The sequence below is a fragment of the Eleutherodactylus coqui genome, chromosome 6 (genome assembly GCF_035609145.1).
Source record: "Eleutherodactylus coqui strain aEleCoq1 chromosome 6, aEleCoq1.hap1, whole genome shotgun sequence".
NCBI lineage: Eukaryota > Metazoa > Chordata > Amphibia > Anura > Eleutherodactylidae > Eleutherodactylus > Eleutherodactylus coqui.
In genome coordinates this window covers 154563517-154587611 of record NC_089842.1, presented here as the reverse complement: position 1 = coordinate 154587611, position 24095 = coordinate 154563517, and the positions used below count along the sequence as shown (strand labels likewise).

Genomic DNA, 24095 nt, shown 5'->3' with positions numbered 1-24095 from the left:
TGCTTGGAACCGCATTTGGCGGGTAATACAGTCAGGCTTCACAGACAATATTTACCTGCTTCTTTGCCGTATAATCTGTATACATGTTTCTAGCGTTTCTAGTCGGTCATGTTGGGGGGTGTAGTGCTCTATGTATATAGTATAATAGAATTGTATTATAGTCATGTCCAGTGGTCGGTCATGTTGGTAGGTGTAGTGCTCTATGTATATAGTATAATAGAATTGTATTCTAGTCATGTACAGTGGTTGGTCATGTTGGGAGGTGTAGTGCTCTATGTATAGTATAATAGAGTTGTATTATAGTCATGTACAGTGGTCGGTCATGTTGGGAGGTGTAGTGCTCTGTGTATATAGTATAATAGAATTGTATTATAGTCATGTCCAGTGGTCGGTCATGTTGGGAGGTGTAGTATCCTATGTATAGTATAATAGAATTGTATTATAGTCATGTCCAGGGGTCGGTCATGTTGGTAGGTGTAGTGCTCTATGTATATAGTATAATAGAATTGTATTATGGTCATGTCCAGTGGTCGGTCATGTTGGTAGGTGCAGTGTTCTATGTATATAGTATAATAGAATTGTATTATGCTCATGACCAGTGGTCTGTCATGTTGGGAGGTGTAGTGCTCTATGTATAGTATAATAGACTTGTATTATGGTCATGTCCAGTGGTCAGTCATGTCGGGAGGGGTATTGCTCTATGTATAGTATAATAGAATTGTATTATAGTCGTTTCCAGTGCTCGGTCATCTTGGGAGGTGTAGTGCTCTATGTATATAGTATAATAGAATTGTATTATGGTCATGTCCAGTGGTCGGTCATGTTGGGAGGTGTAGTGCACTATGTATAGTATAATAGAATTGTATTATAGTCGTTTCCAGTGGTCGGTCATCTTGGGAGGTGTAGTGCTCTATGTATATAGTATAATAGAATTGTATTATAGTCATGCCCAGTGATCAGTCATGTCGGGAGGTGTAGTGCTCTATGTATAAAGTATAATAGACTTGTATTATAGTCATGTACAGTGGTTGGTCATGTTGGGAGGTGTAGTGCTCTATGTATATAGTATAATAGAATTGTATTATGGTCATGTCCAGTGGTCAGTCATGTTGGAGGTGTAGTGCTCTATGTATAGTATAATAGAATTATAGTATAGTCATGTCCAGTGGTCAGTCATGCTGGGAGGTGTAGTGCTCTATGTATATAGTATAATAGAATTGTATTATACTCATGTCCAGTGGTCGGTCATGTTGGGGGGTGTAGTGCTCTATATATAGTATAATAGAATTATATTATAGTCATGTCCAGTGGTCAGTCATGTTGGGAGGTGTAGTGTTATATGTATATAGTATAATAGAATTATATTATAGTCATGTCCAGTGGTCGGTCATGTTGGGAGGTATGGTGTTCTATGCATAGTATAATAGAATTGTATTATGGCCGTGTCCAGTGGTCAGTCATGTTGGGAGGTGTAGTGCTCTATGTATAGTATATTAGAATTGTATTATGGTCATATCCAGTGGTCGGTCATGTTGGATGGTGTAGTGCTCCATGTATAGTATAGTAGAATTGTATTATGGTCATGTACAGTGGTTGGTCATGTTGGGAGGTGTAGTGTTCTATGTGTAGTATAATAGAATTGTATTATAGTCATGTCCAGTGGTCGGTCATGTTGGTTGGTGTAGTGCTCTATGTATAGTATAACAGAATTGTATTGTGGTCGTGTCCAGTAGTCAGTCATGTTGGGAGGTGTAGTGCTATATATATGTGTGTGTGTGTGTGTGTGTGTGTGTGTGTGTGTGTGTATATATATATACATATATATATATATATGTGTATATATATATGAGGGAGAGAGAATGAGAGAATGTGAATGTGTGTGTGTGTGTATATATGTATATATGTGTGTGTATGTATATATATATATATATATATTTATATTATAATAGAATTGTATTATAGTCATGTCCAGTGGTCGGTCATGTTGGGAGGTGTAGTGCTCTATATATAGTATAATAGAATTGTATTATAGTCATGTCCAGTGGTCGGTCATGTTGGTTGGTGTATATATATTTATATTATAATAGAATTGTATTATAGTCATGTCCAGAGGTTGGTCATGTTGGGAGGTGTAGTGTTCTATGTATAACATAATAGAATTGTATTATAGTCATGTCCAGTGGTCGGTCATGTTGGGAGGTGTAGTGCTCTATGTATTGTATAATAGAATTGTATTATAGTCATGTCCAGTGGTCGGTTATGTTGGGAGGTGTAGTGCTCTATGTATAGTATAATAGAATTGTATTATAGTCATGTCCAGTGGTCGGTCATGTTGGGAGGTGTAGTGCTCTATATATAGTATAATAGAATTGTATTATAGTCATGTCCAGTGGTCGGTCATGTTGGTTGGTGTAGTGCTCTATGTATAGTATAACAGAATTTTATTATGGTTATGTCCAGTAGTCAGTCATGTTGGGAGGTGTAGTTCTATCTATCTATCTATCTATCTATCTATCTATCTATCTATCTATCTATCTATCTATCTATCTATCTATCTATCTATCTATCTATCTATCTATCTATCTATCTATCTATCTATCTATCTATCTATCTATCTATCTATCTATCTATCATTGGAATTGTATTATGGTCATGTCCAGTGGTCGGCATGTTGGGAAGTGTAATTCTCTATATTTAAAGTTGTATAATAGAATTCCATTAAGGTGATGTCATGTTAGGTGTTGTAATACCTTTGTATTGAGCATAACACTATTGTTTATGGTCATATTGGGAGTAGTACTAAACCACAGATACAGTGATTCAAGTGTCTCATTGATGAATCCAGACTAATGTCTTCGTATAACAAATTCCTTGCACTAGCACTTTTTTTCCCTGGGAAAATTCTGCCTGCCGCATCACAAATAAGAGAAACTTTCGCGCTTACTCTCTAAATCTGACATGTCTTCAGATTGCAGGCAGCAGTGGAATGGAAAGAAAAAACCTTTGAGATTTATACTCAACATATATCCAACTAATAACGTCTGATTATTCACAGTTTGGTACAAAAATGTCAGTTTGACAGTCAGATGCAAAGTAAAATTCTCCCTCTGCTTGCACCTCGCTGAGATCTGTTTGCAGAGTGAGATTTAGAATACATTATTTAAAACCATTTGTACATCAAGTATAATGTCAGCAGGTGTCGGGAGCAGCAAGTCATTGTGTGAAATCGACAATAGAAAGCATTGTGGGTCTCAAGTGAAAGGTATCATAACTCTGAATATCAGAGGATGTTTTCATTTGCCTTTCAAAACTTAGAACTCATTTGAAGGATTGTCTCAAGGTGCCTTGCGATATCATATAGTGTAGTCTGTTTATACAGGCAGATAAATAGTTGGCTCGTTCACTCGCTAAATCGTTCAGTCGTTCACATTACTGTATAACTGAATGAGAACGATTGAAAGATCAGGATTGAAACCGAACAATTATGAGCGAGCCAATGATGATTTTCATGCTTGCATGAAATGAACAATTAATGATAAGCAAACCAAATATTGTTCATCGTTTGATTGTTGGCTGTGTTGACCCTGTACAATTATCATTCCTTTTCGCTCATTTAAACAACTTTTTTGAACAATATTCGTTACATGTAAAAGGGCTTCAGAATAAACATTAGTGGTATATCGTTAGAATAAGCATCCAATGCCCAATTGGAAGTGGTCCGACTACCCTCACCGATTGCTAGAGCAAAATGGCAGTGTAGCTAGGAAGGTGTCATACCACTTCATTCCCTGCAGCTCTGATTAGCGTTCTTGAAAGAAGTATGACTGGCCCATTGTAATCAATAGCAGACCATACAGTCACCTAGAAAAACCAGGTAGAGCCAATTGCAGTGATCCCAGTCAGAGACCTGACGATTGGTGGCATATGACTAGGAATGTCACGGATGGGCACAATGTCTAGAGACAAACCCTTTAATATCCAATTGATTTTGTTAAATATATCCTTTTTTCTGGAATGTTTTCCCATCCTGGAAGGAGCTTTCTCATTTGGTCATTGCCACGTCCTGGGGAGCAAAGTTGGCCATACACATGAAACTGTGATCGGCAGCAAAGTGGCTGATTAGTTGTATACGGGATCATTCCTATGAATGATCACAGCAACAACATGCCAGACTAAACTGGTTGACGAGGGACAGTGGGGAAAAAGTGAGAAAAAAAGGGCCTGCACAAAGTAACCGCTGAATTTGACTGACCATGCTACACACCTCTATTTTTCACACGCCATGGGCAACATCTTCCAGCATGACAGATAACGGTTTGAGCAGTTTACAGCCTGTTGTAGGCCGTCGCATATGAATGTTAGCAGGAGTTTTCAAATGGACGTAGCCAGAATGAGCTAAAATTGGCTGTTTTGGTGAACTTTAATCTCCTCTGTATGAGCAATTTGAAGGGGCTGTCCCACAAAAAATATTGTTTACAGATAAAATCAGCCAGAAAAGCGCACGATGGCTCACGCTTAGACGAAACCATTGTTGTGCACTTTCGTTCGAATTTTGAGCGTTGTGTAAATGGGCCTTAACATTAGAATAGCACCACCTGCTGTTTCTATTAAAGAGACTCTCTGTGTCCAGTCCACCTAAGGAAATGTTCCAAGGTAGTCACACCTACTCAGTCTTGGTTCTCCACAGTAACGATGTGTCACTCTTTTGCTACTTGCTCAAAATCTCTTCTGACATTACATAAGTAGCAGCCCCTCACCACATCGGGGATCCCCCCTACATGCCGGTGGAGGAAAGAGGGAGAAGCAAGACTAAGCAGGTGGAACCATTACTGAGATGGGCATAGAATAGAAACCACAGGTAGCGCTATTCTAACATTTGTCTTAGAATATATGGTGATAGACATTTTTTAGTAAGTGTAAATAAAAATGTTTATGGACCACTGTACATACAATACTTTTTGTAGATGTCTCCTTGCTTACCTCACTCTTATTAAAAGAGTTAACTTCTCTCCTCTGGGCACATTTCTGAACTAGAAAAGCAGTTGTCACTCCTTAGTACATTCTGTTAGGTCAAATGAGGCTGTTTACTACAGTAGCACTACTGTATGTCCGCTTCTAGCAGGCTCTATGTGCATCCAGACCCTTTTGGTGGACCCCCTTGCCTAATTCACCCTTGGCTTAACTAGCATATATTATGTTTACAAAGGTCACCATGAGCCCCTCAAATCTCATAGGGCCCTGACATCTGCCCAGGTTTGCCTGATGCTATCACTGACCCTGCTTCTACTCTTGCTAGAATGGTGCAGCTATCGCTGTTATTTGGTTTGCATTTTCCTCTTGGCTGAGGGCGATGAACATGAGAAACATTATGTAATGTGGGATGGTCACTCCTTAGCAGCTCGTTCTGGCACCAGTGCTGGAGACTGAAGCCATGTACTCGCTGGAGGTTGGGTGTGACCAACAGATGTTCCACTTGTGTGGGAAACCAAAGGGTTGAAGACTATGGGGGCTGAAAACTCGCAGCATTAGCCACAAAATCTATGAGTAACCGGCCTGGCAAAAAAGTGCTAAACGTGGCTACATCTGGAAGGTGTATGAGCAGTCATCTTTTCCACCATACCAGTCCTTGATGGCAGTTAGGAGGGACAGCTATGAGGAACAGTCAAGGAACATCTCTCTGTGGTTCCACGTAAGTTTTCATTGCCCGAGATGAAATATTGTATACAGTAGTTTGGCTATAGATGGTGAAGGATGCTGTGATTTACCATATGACGGTAGTGGCTGTGGTCTGTTATAAATGATGATGATGCATGAGAGATTTTCATATGAAGAGAATGAAGGATGATGATATGCAGTAGGAAGATGGAGAATGAGGATGTTTTTACAGAAAGGAGGCTTTACAGCATGTAAGGTTTTTATAGGTTTTACGTATGGGGCAGAAAATGAAGAGTTTTTTCAGTACAAGGGAAGAGGGGAAGGAGGTCTTACAATACAAAAGTAGTAGGTAAGGGCAGTTGTTAAGGACAGTGGGTGAGGAGGACTTGCAGTACAAGGGTAGTAGGTAAGGGCAGTGGGTAAGGCAGACTCTCAGTACAAGGGCAGTGGGTGAGGGCAGTACAAGGACAGGGTAGCAGGTGAGGGCAATACAAGAGCTTTGGGTGAGGAAGTCTCACAGTACGAGGGTAGAGGATGAGGAGAACTGACCGTACAAAGGTACAGGTAGAGGAGAACATGCAGAACAAGGGTAGCAAGTGAGGGCAGTAGTAGGGCAGTCTGTGAGAAGGATTTTCAGTACAAGGGTAGTAGGTAAGAGCAGTGGGTGAGGAGGACTCACAGTATAAGGGTAGCAGGTGAGGGCAATACAAGGGATTTTGGTGAGAAAGTCGCTCTGTACGAGGGAAGAGGATGAGGAGGACTGACAGTACAAAGGTAGAGGAGCACGAGTGAGGGCAGTACAAGGGCAGTGGGTGAGAAGGTCTCACAGTACAAGTGTACAGGTAGACGAGGACTCCCAGTACAAGGGCACTGGGTGAGGAGGTTTTGCAGTACAAGGGTAGATGGTGAATACATTGTATCTTAGGATAGTGAGAATAATCAGTTCTTCCTGACTACAATCTGTTGAATGGCTTTTTGGTGTAAAACACAATCATGACAATCTTGATATTGTCCCTATTGTAGGGATGCATGCTGGTGATACATGGCCCAGAGCATATTAGGTATGCAAAGACATCCATTGTGGTAGAGCCTCAACATATAGGAGCTACATTGCAAACGCTAGTGGGGTATCCAAGCCCAAATCATGCAGACCAAAGCCAGGAACAACTTGAATCGGATAAGATGAGGAGTCTCCTAGTTTATTTCCCATGCATAAAAAAAAATACGGTATGGCCCATTTTCGTTTGTATTTGCGGACCAAAAAACCCATTAAAAGTCAAAGGATCATGTAAAAACTCAGCAAATATGCAGTTGAATGCGTCTTCATTGTGTTTATTTTGCATGTTGTCAGGAGACAGTGGGAAAATAACATTAATTGGACCTGCTTGCGTTTCTTATTGAATGCATTAAAAAATGCAGTGAATATGGATGCAACATGTGCAGAAAAAAACCCAAAATGCATATGCACCAGAAAAACATTAGACATGCACATACATGCACAGCGGACTGAAAATGCATACGCCCATGTGAATGAGCCTTTAGTTGTTGGGCCCCATAGCAGCTGCTATGCCCATGGGTCTTCCCATCTCTCTACCCAAGACCCAGCTTGGAACATAGGAACTGGTCTTGTATGTTTTTATATATAGTTATGTAGCACCAATATATGCTACAGTGTTGTTGACAGATTATGCAAGTATGGGTTACTGTCTTCGTTGGCTCTCAGTCTAATTTCAAGCATAGTCACACTCTAAAACCAATGTAAAAACCTATGCATTTATCAGTATGTTTTTGGTGGGTGGAAGGAAATCCACATAAATATGGGGAGAACATAAAACGTTCATGTAGATGTTGCCATAAGGTTGGGACATCGACACAAAAATATCGATAGTTTGTTCAGCGATAGTCGATGCTACCGATTATTGTAAAATATTGGTTGAAAACTATCGATATATCGACTTTTTAAAATGCGGTATAAAAATAAAACCGGTCTAGGGTTAATAAAGCAACAATCAACAAAAAAAATTATAGTTTTCTTTTAAAACTTTAAACTGTTAAATTTATTATTAACTTCTAACTATTAACCCATTCCCGCTGCAGGGCGTAAGTTTACGTCCTGGGAGCGGGGTACTTCCCGCAACAGGGCGTAAACTTACGTCCTGGAGATAGCGCGGGATCACATATCCCGCAGCGGGAGCCGGCTGTCAGTCACAGCCGGCATCTCGCTGCAGCAGCGGGGGGACATCGGAGATGCGCCCGCCACTTTTAACCCCTTCCCTGCCGCGATCTAAGTAGATCGCGGCAGGGGAAGAGTTCACAGCGGGAGCGTGGCTCCCTCTGTGTCTCCGGCCGGAACTCGCGATGTCATCGCGAGAGCCCGGCCTGTCACCATGGCAACAGGACGCCAGACACTGGCGTCCTGTATTGCCTATGCCTGAGATCGCTGTATGAGCGATAAGGCATGGGAGAGCAGTAGCTCTGCCATGCCTTATACCAGCGATCATCAGGGCAGTGGTTAAAGTCCCTCAGAGGGACACAAACAGTGTGAAAAAAAGAAAGATTTAAAAAATGAATTAAAAAAAATGTAAAAAAAAAGAGTAAAAAAACCATTTTTTATGCTTTTTCTCAGATTAGCATAAAAAAAGGTAAAAAAAAAATAAAACCCCACATATTTGATATTGTCGCGTCCGTAACGATGCATACAATAAGTTGCACATGCTTTTGATTGTGCACCGAAAAAAACGCTAAAAAAAAAGCTAAAAAACTGAGGCAAAATGCTCATTTTTAGCATTTTGCCTCACTAAAAACGCAATAAAAGTGATCAAAAAAGTCGTATGTACGCTAAAATGGTACCAATAAAATCTACAGCTCGTCTCGCAAAAAATAAGCCCTCATAGAGCTCTGTACATCAAAAAATAAAAAAGTTACGTGACTTTGAATGCAGCAATTTAGAATAGAAAAAAGATTTTTTAAAAAAAAGGGTTTTTATTGCAGAAAAGTGGGAAAACCTAAAAAAAATGTTAGAATTTTGGTATCGTTGTAACCGTACCGGTCTGCAGAAAAAATGGAAAGTCTCATTTATGCTGCATGATTAACGGTGTAAAAAAAAAATAAAAAAATCTATGGCAGAATTGATGCGTTTTCTCTCTCTGCTATCATTAAAAAAAAAAAAAAAAAATTTACAATATAGTCTATGTACCCAAAATTGGCATCAATAAAAACTACAGTTCGCCACGCAAAAAACAAGCCCTCATACGGCCGCGTCCACGGAAAAATAAAAAAGTTATGGCTTTTGAAAAATGGAGATGGAAAAATACCAAAAAATCGCTTGGTCCTCAACGCCAAAATAGGCCATGTCATGAAGGGGTTAATAACATGAAAATATATTAATGTTACAAATGAAAATAAAAAATTACAGATGAAATGTATAGTTAAAATTAGGTATATGAAAATAAGTTTTTTTTATCATTGGCCCCAATATTTGTTATCTAATGAGCCAAGAAATATTAATCTGCTCGCATGCTCTCCCTCCAAAATGCTCCTTCGGGCAGACATAATTTCACCAGCTTGACTGGAAGTGCAGAAAGATGATTGGAGGTAAACACACTGAAACAGGGTCCTGCCAGCTACAAGGAAGCCAGAAGATGGCTGCTGGATCTGACGGGATGTGAGCATGATCTATGTGTGTGTTTGTGGGGCTGCGTGCCCTGCATTTTTTCAAGTTGCCGCTGAGGGCCCAACGGTCTCCATGGCAACTTGTAAACAATGCAGGGCCTGGTAACGCGAACGCAGTGCCCCGAACGCAATTGTAATTGCGTAAGATGGGTCTCCTATGTTTTCTATGGGCACTGCGTTCACATTAGATGCTGAATGTACGACATGTCACATCTCCTTTTCTGGATCCGATTATCGTGCTTTTAGCGCAGCCCTTCATCTGCATGTGGAAATGCGTTTCCCACATCCCAGAGCCTGCGTCTAACGCGATGAACTAACGCATGTAGAAGAGGGGCCTAAGACCCCACTTTTTCTGAGAGTCGTTTTGCCTGCAGCAAACAAAGAGTCACCTCACAGTTTCCAAATATTTCTAGACCCTGTTTATAAGGTCATTAGTGCCTCGAGCAAAACTATATCCTGTGCAACACAAAGGAAAGGGCAGAATGTAAAGAAAGAAACTATGGTCACAAGTCCACAAAACAATCTATATTATATCGCCTTAAACTATCGATGTTACTGATATATCGGACATAACAATATCGATGAAAAGTATCGCCAAAGCATTAGCGATATCTCGATATATCAGTTTTCGATGTCTCAACCTTATGTTACCACTGGTTGGATTTGACCATGCCGTAGGGCTGCAAGGTAGCAATGTTAACCACTGCCCCAACCAGCTGCCCTACAGTTCTAACTAGTCTTCAGTATAAACCTTGATTCCTCAAAGCATTGCTAGAAATATTTACTTAAGAAACAAGATCCTACAAGTTGGACTCATTGTGTGCATAATATTATTGTACATGACTGGTGATCTGAGCCCCGTCTTTCTTTGAACTAGATTGATCATGAATATTTGAAGTTCTTTTAATAATCATTGGAATTCTGGACATATGTGCGGAAAAGATGTCCTGCTACGTTAAAGGACTAAATATCGCTTTGAAGAAATTAATAAAATAAAGACTTGAGAAGGCCGGCAACTTCTGAAAACGGGGTCACCAAGAAGTCATCCGCTTAGCTTACTGTTTGTATAAAAAAGAAAGAAAAACATACAGCGATAATAAGTTGAATTAGGTTCTTGCTGTAGGATAAGCAAGGTTAAAATCGAGGGTGTACATACTATACAGACAGCCTCTACAGCTTCCTATGCTGCCCATGGAAGCGAGGCCAGCTCTGGTTGACTCTCTCCGCTTTTACCATGTGGTGGGGACCACATATGGCACCAAATCTCACTTGGAATGTAAAGTTAGAAATCGGGAGAGGAACTGCTTGAGGGTCACAACAGCCATCTCTCTAATCAGAGGATAGCAAGTAAGCACTGGGTCCTTCTGTTCTTGGATATTGGGGTAGGATGGTAGGAACCAGCATCTAATGAGGAGCCCCATGTTAAGTTTCTGCTACTGTAGACCTGAACATTAATCCAAAAATGTATTCCCATCTCAAGTATCAACATGATGCCCTTTGTATCTGAACATTTCCCAGTTGCAATATTAAATTTCCTATTCTATAATAACTCTATGCTGGAGAATATTCATCTATGATAGATCTGATCTATCATGTTATACTGACAAGGACATATGTTGAGGGACATTTTGTGCATGTGAGAGGTGTCTACTCGATGGAGTGGCTGAACAATACCAATTGTATATGCAGTGGTTCAGTGGTTATTATTATTTCCTTGAGCGAAGGAGTCTTGGGTTCAAATTTCACCAAGGACAACATTTGCATGAAGTTTGTATGTTCTTCCTGAGTTTGTGTGGGTTTACTCTGGTTTCTTCCCACACTACAAAACATACAGGTAGGTGAATATAAATTGCGGACCCCAATGAGGATAGAATCACTGGCATAACTATAGGGGATGCACGGGATGCAGTTGCACCTGGGTCCAGGAGCCTTAGAGGGCCCATAAGGCCTCTCTTCTCCATATAAGGAGCCCAGTGCTATGAATAAAGCATTATAGTTGGGGGCCCTATTAGAGGTTTTGCATTGGGGCCCAGGAGCTTTAAGTTACGCCTCTGCATTAAGGGGTTAAGAGAAGTTGGGAGGGTGGGGGCAAGATAAACTTTTGCATCCGGGCCCATGAGCCTTTAGCTACGCCCCTGGATAGAACCCAAAATCAAGTGATGTAAAGTGCTGTGTATGTATGCACTATATAACTATGTGATTATTAAACCTGCATACTAGGTTTGAAAAATCTCAAGAGCCAGTGTGCCTAGAAATTGATCTTGTTCTTTTTTGGGCCTTAGAAATTCCTCATTGTCTGGATTCTGCAGTGGTCAAACTGGTTCTTAAAGTAATACATGAGTGATAATGGGGATTATATGTGTTTACCAGTGTGGTAGATCTCTGTCATTTGGCACAACTATTGGTGATATCACAACATGCTATACGTAATTTCCCAGGACTTGAGGTAAACTTACAGCATTATCATGGCACATGCATGGAGTCTGTATAGTGGAATGCAGAGCCCTTCTAATTCTATATTATGGAACCTTTAGGCACCACTCATAGCTATAAGGAACATGCAGACAAGGGTATAATATGGGCCATAGCTTGAGTGGCTGTTATAGATCTGTACCACATGGATTTGTAATATGAAAGCCATGTGTGTGAGGCATTAGATGACATTTGACTGTTACATCTGAATGTGTGCTAGCATTGTCCTCATCTGCACAGGATATATTACTTTAAGGGTATGGTCACATGTAGTGGAAATGCTGTGGATTTTCCATGTCAAAATCCACACCATCGGTGCGGATTTTGACTGGGAATCAGTTGTGCGTCCACAGACAATTTCATCATCTACAGCATTCCCCTCACCTTGGAATGCTTCACGTTGGCAGCGCAACCCAGCATTTGGTCATATACATTAGATTAATGCCGACCAAAGTTGCATTTTAAAGCCACTTCTGGCCTTGGCTCAAACTGTATGAAAAACAACCACAAAAACTCTGGTGTTTTCTGAACAATGTAATGGGTGAACCACACTATGGATCCCTATAGATGGGAATATAATATACCTATACTAGCAAGTGCTAACTGGCAATAAGCAAGTGTGTCAGTACTCATTCATTTTGTCAAGACAAGCACATTATCTGGAATGACTACAATCATCCGTAACCATAACCTATCAATGATCGGCAAACATTTTTGCCTGATTGTTGAGCTCTGTAAAAGGCCATTAAAGGGGTGTTTTGGTTACGAAATGATATTCTGACTTTTCACCCATTCACTGGATGAGTAAAAAATGATGGATCAATGGTGTTCAACCACTGCGACCCCCCCCCCCCCACACACACACACACACTGATCCCAAAAACGTGGGGGCCTTATTTGCTCCACTTTCATTCACTGAAGAACCGCAGTTCCTACCTAATCCCACCAGAGCAAGGTCGCATTCCCCATACATGTACAGTGGTACTTCATTGAATGTTACCTTGCTCAGGTGAGGTTGGATAGAAGCCCCATTGAAATGAATGGAACACCACCACGCATGTGCAGTGAGCACTCCATTGGACGCAACCTTGCTCCAGTCATATCAGGAAGGAGCTGCGGTCCTCCAGTGAAAGAAGGTAAAAGGGACCTCCACGTTCTTCGCATCGGTGGGACTCCGCAGTCGGACCCCCACTGATCTATCAGTTTTCTCCCATCCAGTGGTTGGGTGAAAACTTGAAAAATCATTTAATCAATAGTAGGAACTATGTAAACCAAATTTTTTGTAGTAATTAAAACCAGATAGAGAAACCTTTTCTCATTTTTCTAATCTGTTTTATTTTCTGATTTGTAGATTTTTTTTAAATTCTGTTGTCTATACATGACTATGAGGGCTGCCCTCTATCCTGAGCTACATTGAAGGCAGGGCTCACATGACCGTGTTGGTACAGTGTGTTCCGCGCTCTGAATATGTCCTCCCAGTCTCCTCTAGGTGGCCATGTTGCCGCTCACACGAAATACATGCGCAAGAAAAATCGCAGCCTGTTTTATCTTGGCATGCATTATGCGCACATACATGGCAATGGGCGGCTCACAACAAGTACGCAGTGTAATTGCGTTCTTGCCGCACGAGTGGCTAATTGCAAATTAGAGTCATGTGAACCCGGCTTCACAGCATTAGTTGAATTTAGAGATATGCTTAAAGGCAGCCTCATGGTCATTCATACTATGGACTTTTATGGGAGACTGTTCTAGATATGTTCTGTGACCTGTGCAGAGGTCAATTTGCAGGGAGGTGGAATAGATGGTTATCGCTTATCACCTATTGTAAATGGTGGATCATGGATTTTAGGATTTTTTTGTTAAGTACAGATTGTGATTGCAAATTGAAAAGAAAATCACCAAAAATTCTTAAATATATTTAACACAACAATGTGGTTTATATAATAGGTCCTTTTCTGTTGAGACATTCCCTTTTTGAGTCTTAAATTTTTGTACAGCTATTATGATATCTTGTCTGGAAGACTAGGGAACCTTTCACACAGGATGGAATTGTCCACAGGGTGTAGCGCAGATTTGGTCAAGTAGTGCAGATTTTGTTGTGTTTTTAACTGCAGAATGCTTTCTGCGGAACATCTTGAGCAATTTCTTGCGTTTTTTTACACAGACTTTAAGTATGGAATGAAATCTGCTGTATGTTAGAAATCCACAACAACAATTCTGCAAGACGTCGTTAATTCTGCAGCAGAAAGGTGTTCCACTGCAGAATTTAATCTCGCCGTTTAAAGTTTTAGCTACAGTCCACAAGTATCCAGTCAGGGGGCTGAGCTGTAATCTCCTCTATTATACCTGCATGACAGGAGCTGTGTAATCATCATCAGTAACTGTGATAGGAGTGTCTGTATCGCCCTTCGAGCAAGTTTCTGTGTTAGAATCATGTAGCTGCATCACACAGACTCAGATTCAGACTAGAATCTGAACACCTAACCCCAAGTAGATGTGAGCTGGTCAGAACTGAAATCACATGATCATTTGAGAAGAAGGAGACGAGAAGTGTTAGATAGAAAGGAATAACGAACCATGGTAACACTAGCTCACGTATATATATACTGGGGGTATAGCTACAGAATGAATAAATTAATTAAAAATTCACCGGAGTGATCCTTTAAAATGTTTAACTGCTATATATCTGGATAACGTAATTAATGCCGCCATCTCTCTGTCTCTTTGCAGCGATGATTCCCTGAGTTGAAAGAAGCTTGCATCGATAATGATGATGGACTTTCGGAGATCGGTCAACGCTGGACATTTAAAGGGTCACGGGGGGCTTGGCACTACACAGTGACCCCCATAAAAAGAGGGCAAAACAAAATGAGCAAGCTTGGCTTCCAGAATAACAGAGTCATGCAGGATCGGAGGAGCGTGTGTGTCTTCCTACCGAATGATGACACCCTGAATATCATCATTAATGTGAGTACTCTGCTGATGGTTATGGAGCTTGATGGTGCCTTGATGGTGCATTATGGTTATATTAGGACCTGAGCTGTCCCCACAGTAACTGCTATCATTGTTTATTACAGGTTAAAGCACTTTGTCAGGAGTTACTGGATCAGGTCTGCGATCTCCTCCGGTTGAAAGACTGCCATCTCTTTGGGCTCAGTGTTATCCAAAGTAAGTGACAATTTATTTACAAATGCCATATATAGAAAAAAAATACTTTAATCCGGCCCAAATAGTACTTGAAATGAACAATATCCTTTATTCTGGATTATCAGATGGTCAAAAAGCGTATACAAACCTCATTTAGACAGATTTAAAAACCTTCAGAAATACAAACTCTAACCTCCTAATGTATATGAAAAATCCTGATAGTCCGAAATTTCCAATAATATGACCATTCTCTCTCTTGCAAAAAAAATAAAAAAATCCAGCACCCCCTCCAATTGAATGTCAACTGGAGAGGCAATAAAAACATGAATCCCCTCAAGTTAATTACAACTTTATTACTTTGATCTCTCCCATCATACAAGCCAATGTTTTCGGGCCTGAACATGTCTAGTATCTGAGTTATAGGTGCCCTTCCTTATCACTGCGTAGGATCTCACTGCCAGCCCTACATTTATGCTAGACTGACGAGTTGGAATACATCAGAGAGATGGGTTCTTGTCTTCTCACCTTTTGGCTGTCTAGTACAAACAGCAGCTAATGGCGGAGAAAGAGCGGGGGTAATGATGTAGACGCAGGTAATCACTGTGGGACTGCATTATGAAGGGCACATCTATGGGGTTGTAAGGAGTGCAATACTTCATAGCTATTGCAAATTAATCCAGTCTAGCCTACGTGCCAGATCATAGTGAAAAATGGAATCTGGATTCAGATAAGCCACACACTAATATGTTGGTTCAGTGGTGTTAATGAAAAGCAAAGGGAAGACTTTGTACATTTTTTATAAGAAAATATTCCCTAAGGGTAAAAATTTCATTTAAGGAGAATGGGTATCGACCCCAGGAAATAAAATAGGGGAATGAACAAGTTCTCCAACGCTGCTGTATAGAGGCAATAGACTCCCCAATATATTTCAGGATCATAGTGCAGGTCTTGGTGTATGTTCACATAAAGCAGATTTGTATGGATTTTCCTTGCAGACCCTCTAATCAGAAAATGCGCAACATTTTCAGAAGCAGCAAAGTAATCCTCATGCTGCAGAAAAAATCCACACAAAACCTGTGCGAAAATTAACATTCGGTACGGAATTTTTAAATACGTCAATTTTAGCACCAGATACACTGCGGAATCCTCCTCTTCTACATGAGCGCGTGAATTCCACCACAAAAACTAAATGGTGCAGTTTTTGGTCCGGAATTTCTGCAGCAAATCCGCCCCATTTGAACATGCCTTTGGGGGTGTACTCCTAATCTTATAATTTATACTGAGACAATGGAAAGGCAACTGCAAAGCATGCTGATACATTTCTCTGGGCACCATGTTGTACATCAAGGGAGTCAATAGAATATATTATACAGGACAGCAATCAGCTTAAAGGAGTTGAACCACAATTAACTTTTAGCACTTATCCATAGGATAAGTGATAAAAGTCTGATCAGTGGGGGTCTTACATTTGAGACCCCCACCAATTACCAGAACAGGTGCCTTTTTCTTCACCAGTTTTTCAAAATCGACGACTACAAGCACCTCGGTAATTCCTTAAACCCCCTTAAAATGAATGGAGCGGCAGTTGCACTTGCACGGTCATCTCTTCGTTCAATTTAACATCACTGCGGGTCCGAGAAGAGGGAACATGGATCCCCCATTTTTAGGATTGGTAGGTCTCAGCGGTAAGACCCACCACAATCAGACTTTTATCAGAGCCATTCAGGAATGACCGTGCCTTAACAGAAATAAATACTAGCATAACAGAAGATGAGTGTGGGGTATGATGTAAAGACAGGTAATTACTGTGGGACTGTGCTATAAAGTACACCTCCCATAGGGCGCCCATCATTCAACAGTCTCACAATGTAATTTAAAATACATATGGCAATTTATTTATGACTAGCCCTAGCCATTATTTTCATGCTTTTTAATTGTCACAAGTTGATGTCTTTATTTTGATGCAAATATGAAGGAATCTGTGTGGCTTCGAAACTGAAGAACGATGACCAAATTCGGCATAGTTTATTTTTGTGCCATCAATGTGAACTTTGTCTTAAAGAACTGGGATTTATTGAATGAAGGGTATAGTATTAAATACCTAAATTAAAACCATGCAGCGATTTAAAGGGGTTTTCCATGGAAATAGAATTGATGACCTATCCCCAAAACAGGTTGTCAATAGTTGATCGTCTGGGGTCCACGACTTAAAACTGGCCGAACAGCTTATTGGGCACCTGCTGTCAGCACTGCTGCACACAGGGGTACAGAGTGGAAGCTGCTGCTCCCACCTCAGTGCAGTGGTCAATGTTTGTAATTGCAGGCGCAGCTCTCATTGATTTTAATGAGAACTGTGCCTGCAATTACAAGCACCAGCCACTACACAGGGTCAGAGCAGCAGCTTCACTCCGTACCCCAGAGTATATCAACAATGACAGCGGGTGCCTGATCGGCCGAGGTCCCGAGTGGTGGACCCCAGCCGATCAACTATTGACAACCTGTCCTAAGGATGGGTCATCAATAGTATTTCCCTGAAAAAACCCTTTTAAAGAATTATTTTTGCAGTGTAGATCAATGACTGCTTTACATAGCGGCATTAATAACGAATGTATCTCATTTAAATCTTCATGCTCTGATGTCGCTCCCTGCCTTAACTTTTCTCCAGTTTTGCATCAGAATGGTATAACATAGATTTAAAGTACCAGCTTAACACGTGGAGTTTAGTGTGATGAATGGGGACAGCTGAGGCAGGCCTTGCTAGATGCCTCCTCTCTTGCAGAACTCGCATTCCTAAGCCTTCACATTCCTGAAGAGCGAACATCAAGAGCTCTGATTTCTTTTAAATGCGCTTCAAAAACTTAAGGGAACAGGGTGACTGGAAAAAAAAACAAGACCATCTTAAAGAGACCCAGGGGATTTGAGTCAAATGACAGAGCTGGCTCTTTAAATGAATGTGCTCGATGACGTTTAAGCAAATTCACAAATGTTTAGTGCAGAAGATCTGTAGGGCTTGTGAACCTTAAATTAGTTATGAAATGAGTGACTAATACTTATGTACTTTTCTGGAACTTCCCAGCACTGGAGATAAAGTAGTGAATAAGGGGAAAGGATTTCTCTGCTCTTCCTGTCAGTCATCTCATTGAAAAACACTACAATTAGCCCCATTGGCTGAAAATGGGGAACAATAGATAATGTTCACTTGCACAACAAGTAGAGACTTTACAGTTTTAGTTTTAAAGGGGTTGTACCACAATTGCAAATTATCCTCTATCCACAGGATAGGGGAAAACTAGCTAATCATATGGGGCTCACCAGAGAGACGGGGTTCCCATATCCCCCATCCTCATCACCTGTGGGATTACTGCAGTGAGTAGGAGACTAAATGGAGCGCTGGTTGTGCAAGAGCACTAGTACTCCATTCACTTTCAGTGGGATTGCAGAAATACCCAAGGGGCATCTGCTCAAGTATTTCCGTTAGCCCCATTGAAATGAATGGAATGCTGACCATGCATGCTCGACCAGCACTCCCTTCATGGTCTTGTCCCCCCCTTTCTGCAGATCGTCAGGGGTCTTAACAGTCACACCTCCACCGATCAGCAAATTATCCCCTATCCTGTTGATAGAGGATAACTTACAAATGTGGTACAACTCCTTTAAAGAGGTTTTCCAGGAAGCCAAAATACTTACTCAATCCAGTGGTGCTATCACCACCACTTCCAGTCCCGACACCAGGTCACACAGTTGCAAGTCTTCCTCCATCTTTCAGTTGTCAGTGATGTCCTCACTGGTGGCTGGCTGTTCGGATCATTTCAGTATCTAAGCCAGACCCCTTCGCTATCTGACAAAGAAGGGGGCTGGCTTAGGTACTCATGTGGTGCAAATAACCAGCACCCTATAAGGATGTCACCGACAATTGGAAGGTGGAGGAAAACTAGCAGCAATGTGACCAGCTGTCAGGACAGAAGTGGCATCGCCAGCATACCAACACCACTGCATCAGACTAGATTGGGGAAGTATTTTGGCTGCCTGGATAACCCCTTTTTTATATGGGCCAATGACTATGAAGGAACATTCATTAAAACACTCATTTACTCGGTCATTGCCGCAAGTAAACAGGGCAGCAATCTGCCGATAAACTAGCAAAACTCATTTGTTGGCTGATTGGCTTGATTGTACTGCGAGAGAAATCATCATTTTCAGCAGCACATCTTCCCATGTGAATGAGAGATGTGCAGCCAACGAAGATGATAGTGTATGGTGGACGAATGATCATATGAACAATCAGACAGGCTGCATTAGCATGTAAAGTCCATTTAAATGAGCGCCAATCTTTAATGTTGGGTCCAGAATTATTTCGATAGTAACGTAATGTTCATATTTTCGCCTTTGTACACCAGTACAATAGATTTGAAAGAAAGCCATCAATATGTGATTGAAATGCAAACATTCAGTTTTAACCTAAAAGATATACTTAACATATTGCATTCATTGCCCTTAGAATTAACTCCTCCTTAATTTGGCATGCAATAAAGAGGTACCAGGCTGCAATGGACCATGAAACTACTTAGCAGTCATTTATCCCATCACTTTTGGGCTTGTGAAAATGGAGACTATAATCCCTACATGGTCAGGGGGATTATATCACCAAAGTTTTTTTATTAATTAAAACCAGATAGTGAACATTTTCTAATGTTTTTATTTTTGAGTGTAGAATTTCCTTTATTCTGCTGCCTATACATAACTATGGTGGCTACATCTTGCCTGAGCTACATGTAATAGCATTTAGAGATGTGCTTTACAGCAGCCTCATGGGCTATTCACACAATAGACAAGAGAGGGTCCATTGACTTGTATGAGAAACTGTTCTAGACATGCTTTGTGAGCTGTGTAGAAGTTATTTTACAAGGAGGGGGAGTAGATGGTCCCCCTGATCACCTATTGTCAATGGTGGATCCTGTGTTATCTACATAGAGATGTTTAGTTTACCTTTCAGCATAATCCTGCCTGTGATGTTAGTGAAATGATTGCTGGAAAGTTTTCTCTGCAGATCAAAAAGTGACAGACTAGTGTTAAGCTCTGTGGTTTTAGGATCTTTTTTAAAATATAGACTGTCTACCACCTAAAATTCTTTAAAAATATGTTTAACACAAAAAATGGGATTTAGGCCCCCTGCACACGGACGGAAATTCCGCAGCGGGATTGCCCGCAGAATTTCCGTCCGTGGAAGCTGCCATAGGATTGCGTTAGAAAATGCAATCCTAGGCAGACGGCCGCGATTTGTCTGCGCAAAATCACGCGCAGAAAACAAATCGCAGCATGCTCCGTCACTCCTTAGCCGCCGGCTCTGGTCTGCGCATACGCCGGCCCGGAACATCAAAGAGCCGTAGCCGCGGGAGCAAGTGAGTGCCGCGCTGGTCTCTGCAGGGGGCTGCAGGCGGCCTTATATAGTGGGTCATATTCCAGTGACAGAAGCACTTCTTTCCTCCCTGTCTCCCTGCCACATACAGGACCTCTGGCACATCCAAAAGCCTTTTGGAATTGTGTCATCCCCTGGCATCCTTTTTGTGTTTGATCCAGTTGAACTGACATAGAAGCTCGACCCTGAAACGCGTTTTCACTTGCTGGTTCTTTATGTTAAATAAAAAAAAGTGCTTTCTCTATCGCATCTTGGACCTTTAGCTTTCAACTGGCTTAGAGTGTTGCGCCTTCACCACCAGTATTTTACCACATTCTCTTTCGCTTTACCCATGCCCACCTCATCATTTAAAACCCTTTTTACTCCAGAACTATTTCACCACTCTCACTGGGTCTTGCTCCACCCTCCTTTTTTATCTTTGTTACTCATATTCTAGTGACATATTCCCTTTAAACTTCTTGAATTAAGGCTAAAGTCTGCACTTATGTGACATATTGATGGCTTTTTTCATGTTCATTGTGGAGCTGTACATAGGTAAAATTATGAACATTGCATCACTATCCAAATACTTCTGATCCCAACTCTTTAGGTAATCTATATTATTTTGCATGTATTACCATATAATGTTGTTGTTATTTAAACTTTTGGCATTTCAACTTTTTCCTTGCATTTCCTCTCTGTGTAGACAATGAACATATATACATGGAACTTTCCCAGAAGCTTTATAAATACTGTCCCAAGGAATGGAAGAAGGAGGCAAGTAAAGTAAGTCAGGTGACCATGTGTGCTTGTCTAAATGCTTTTCTTGGCCAGGAATCCTGAGGAATGTTGCTGTTGGCATAATCCTTCTGAGTCATATTTAATTCTAAAGTCAGATCACTTTCTGTTTATAAAAGCCCTCTGCTGGTGAAAGTGAATGCGCTAGAACATAAATGGTACTAAGTTCTATTTCTAAATACTATAAATTTGTATGAGTATAGCTATAGGGCAGCAGAAGTATCAGTTGCACCCGATCTTGCTGCCTGAGGAAGCCAAGAGACCCCTGTTGATGTAATCACTTAATTTAGGTTATACTCCAAGGGTATTGTAGCCTTAACAATGCCTAATTGTATATACGATTAGAGATGAGCAAGCATACTCGCTAAGGGCAATTGCTCGAGCGAGCATTGCCCTTAGCGAGTACCTGCCCGCTCGAGACAAAAGGTTCGGGTGAGTAGCGGCAGTCAGCAGGGGGGAGGGGGGGAGAGAGGGAGAGAGAGATCTCCCCTCCGTTCCTCCACGCTCTCCCCCGCAGCTCCCTGCCCACCGCCGGCACCCGAACCTTTTGTCTCGAGCGGGCAGGTACTCGCTAAGGGCAATGTGAAACAGACAAGATGGCATTTCAAAGCTTTCCTTCTGAAGCATCTTTATTGTATTGATCTTATATAGCAAACTTAGCACTTGTCAGGAGCTGATCACAAGCTTACTTTGCCCCTGTCACCATCCAATCATAATATAGTAAGCATTTCATAGTGAATCATAGTAAGGCTATGGTTTGTGCACATAGCTGCATATTCATAGAGGATTCTTATCAATAATATTCTACTGCAAGGACACAAAATTAAAGTGAAAAAAAATGAAACCTTGAAAGAAGACCTCAAGTACATAAGCTAGGAATAATGTCAATGCATCTGGAGGCATGATTACAAATACAAGGACATCTGTCAAGTTAAAAAGAACGGTTCATTATTATAAGCAGCTGACTTGGTGTTTTGTGCACTGTGATGACACTAAAGGAATGATGTAATAAAACATTATTCTAGGTTACTTTCACACCCCTTTGCCACATAAGACACTAGTGTTATGAATGGGACATGGTAAGTGGGAGGGCTGTAACCGACTTTGCATTCTGTTCAAGAGCTTTAAGTTACAACATGGTTGATTGAATTATAGACTTGTACCTCAAAATGGGATTTAATTTTTTGGACATAGAACCTCACAACCTTGATGTTATTGTGACAGGTCACCCTGAAGCAAGTAATGCAAGTACCAGGGGCGTAAGCAATTGAGGTTACAGTGCAGCTCCAGTCAAAACATTACGTTACCTTATTTTGTTCACATAATATAAGACTAACCAGGGTGCACTGGTGACAACTAAGCATGGCAGACAGGACACATTTAAAGTACTGTGTTTTAATTGAGATATTTCAAGTAAAACCGAATCAGAAACAAAGAGTAAATAGCGAAATATAATATGCATATATTTTTGTTCTTTTAACGTGGCCAAATAACTGATATTTTACTACTATTAGATCTTAGCATCACACAGGAAACTGATTTCACTAGTGCTCCCTCTAGTGTTAGGAGGTACAACTTACCTATAACTGCTATTTACCTATTATTTACTAATGCAGTTATTAGCCTGTGCAATAACTAGACACTACTGACCTCACTGGGCCAGTAGCTCGTGAATATGACCACAGCCCCAGAAATTTTTATGATTAGACCTTGTTCTCCATAACATGACAGGTCCACTTTAAATATCTCAGAAATGCTATTAATCCCACAAGCTGGATCTAATTGCTCTGTGAGAAAGCGATGTGATTTATATGCCACATACATTTGAAACACTTGTATGTTATTAATCCCAAGACTGTATAATGTTCAGCACTGCGGGCATCATGTTTCATGTTGTCTCATTGCTTCTCAGAGCCGAGAACTAGCTCCACGCCAACTGTCACCGCCTGTGGGAATGAATCACAAGTACGAGATCAGCTGTCGGCTTCTCCACATGCAGACGTTGCTGTCTTGTTACACCATTGTGAGCGATATGCCCTGTCGCTGAGCCGAGGCTCGTAGCATGTAATGTCATGCTGTACAGTATGCCACCTATTTTATTGGTTTGAAGTTTTTGTAACGCTATAGAGTAGTGTTACCCAAAGTGGATTCTATGGCATGGTCTCTAGGGTTCCATAGTTCTCCATAACCTTGATAGCTGCAGTTTTCCTCTATTGTAGTGACCTCTACACTTTTTGATGCAAACAGGAACAAACTGTTTTCTTACTTAGAGACACAAAATCCGTTGATGGGGCGGTATGAGGGCTTACCTTTTTGCGGGGGTGAGCTGTTTTTATTGATATTATTTTGGGGTACATACGAGGTTTTGATCATTTTTATTCCTTTTTTGGGCGATAAGGTGACCAAAAAAATCTTTTCTGGCATTGTTCATTTTTTCGCCGTTCACTGTGTGGGATAAATAACGCAATATTTTAAGAGTGCAGACTTTTGCAGAAGCATTGAGAGCAATTCTGTTCATTGTTTATATTTTACATCCATATTTTTTACATGAGAAATGGGGAATAACTGTGATTTTGTTAGGGCTGTTAAATTGCTACCTGTTTTGAACCCTTTATTTAGTAACAATATGGTGGCTTAAAGACCAGTACAAAATCAGTATTGCCAATAACGACACTATATGAGGGCCAAATAATACTGAACACTGTAACCACATAATGCCACCAGAATGCTGCAGAAGAAGAAACTATGCACAGACCAATATTATCCCCATACAGTGACCATATTGTGGTAGATACCAGCTCTACACAAGTGTTTTGCAGACTATATAGGTGATTACAGCATCATTATATCCAGTGATAACAGGTGACCTCCTCACTAACTGAAGTCATTCAGTTTCCCTTTTCTTCTGCATCTGATCCAGACCGCCATGATGATTTTTCCTGGTCACGACTTGTCT

At 40.9% G+C, this 24095-nt stretch overlaps 1 protein-coding gene across 4 annotated transcripts in view; it reads left to right on the top strand.

Moving 5' to 3' along the window:
* Positions 1–24095, top strand: part of FRMD6 (FERM domain containing 6) — a 187233-nt gene that overhangs the window by 150742 nt on the left and 12396 nt on the right. For 3 of the 4 annotated variants that reach the window (XM_066608021.1, XM_066608020.1, XM_066608018.1), the window contains 3 exons: positions 14530–14766; positions 14877–14967; positions 21048–21127. In XM_066608021.1, coding sequence (XP_066464118.1) covers positions 14668–14766; positions 14877–14967; positions 21048–21127 — 270 coding nt within the window. In that variant the 5' untranslated portion in view covers positions 14530–14667. The remainder of the gene's footprint in view (positions 1–14529; positions 14767–14876; positions 14968–21047; positions 21128–24095) is intronic. The other variant, XM_066608022.1, reaches the window with a different exon arrangement.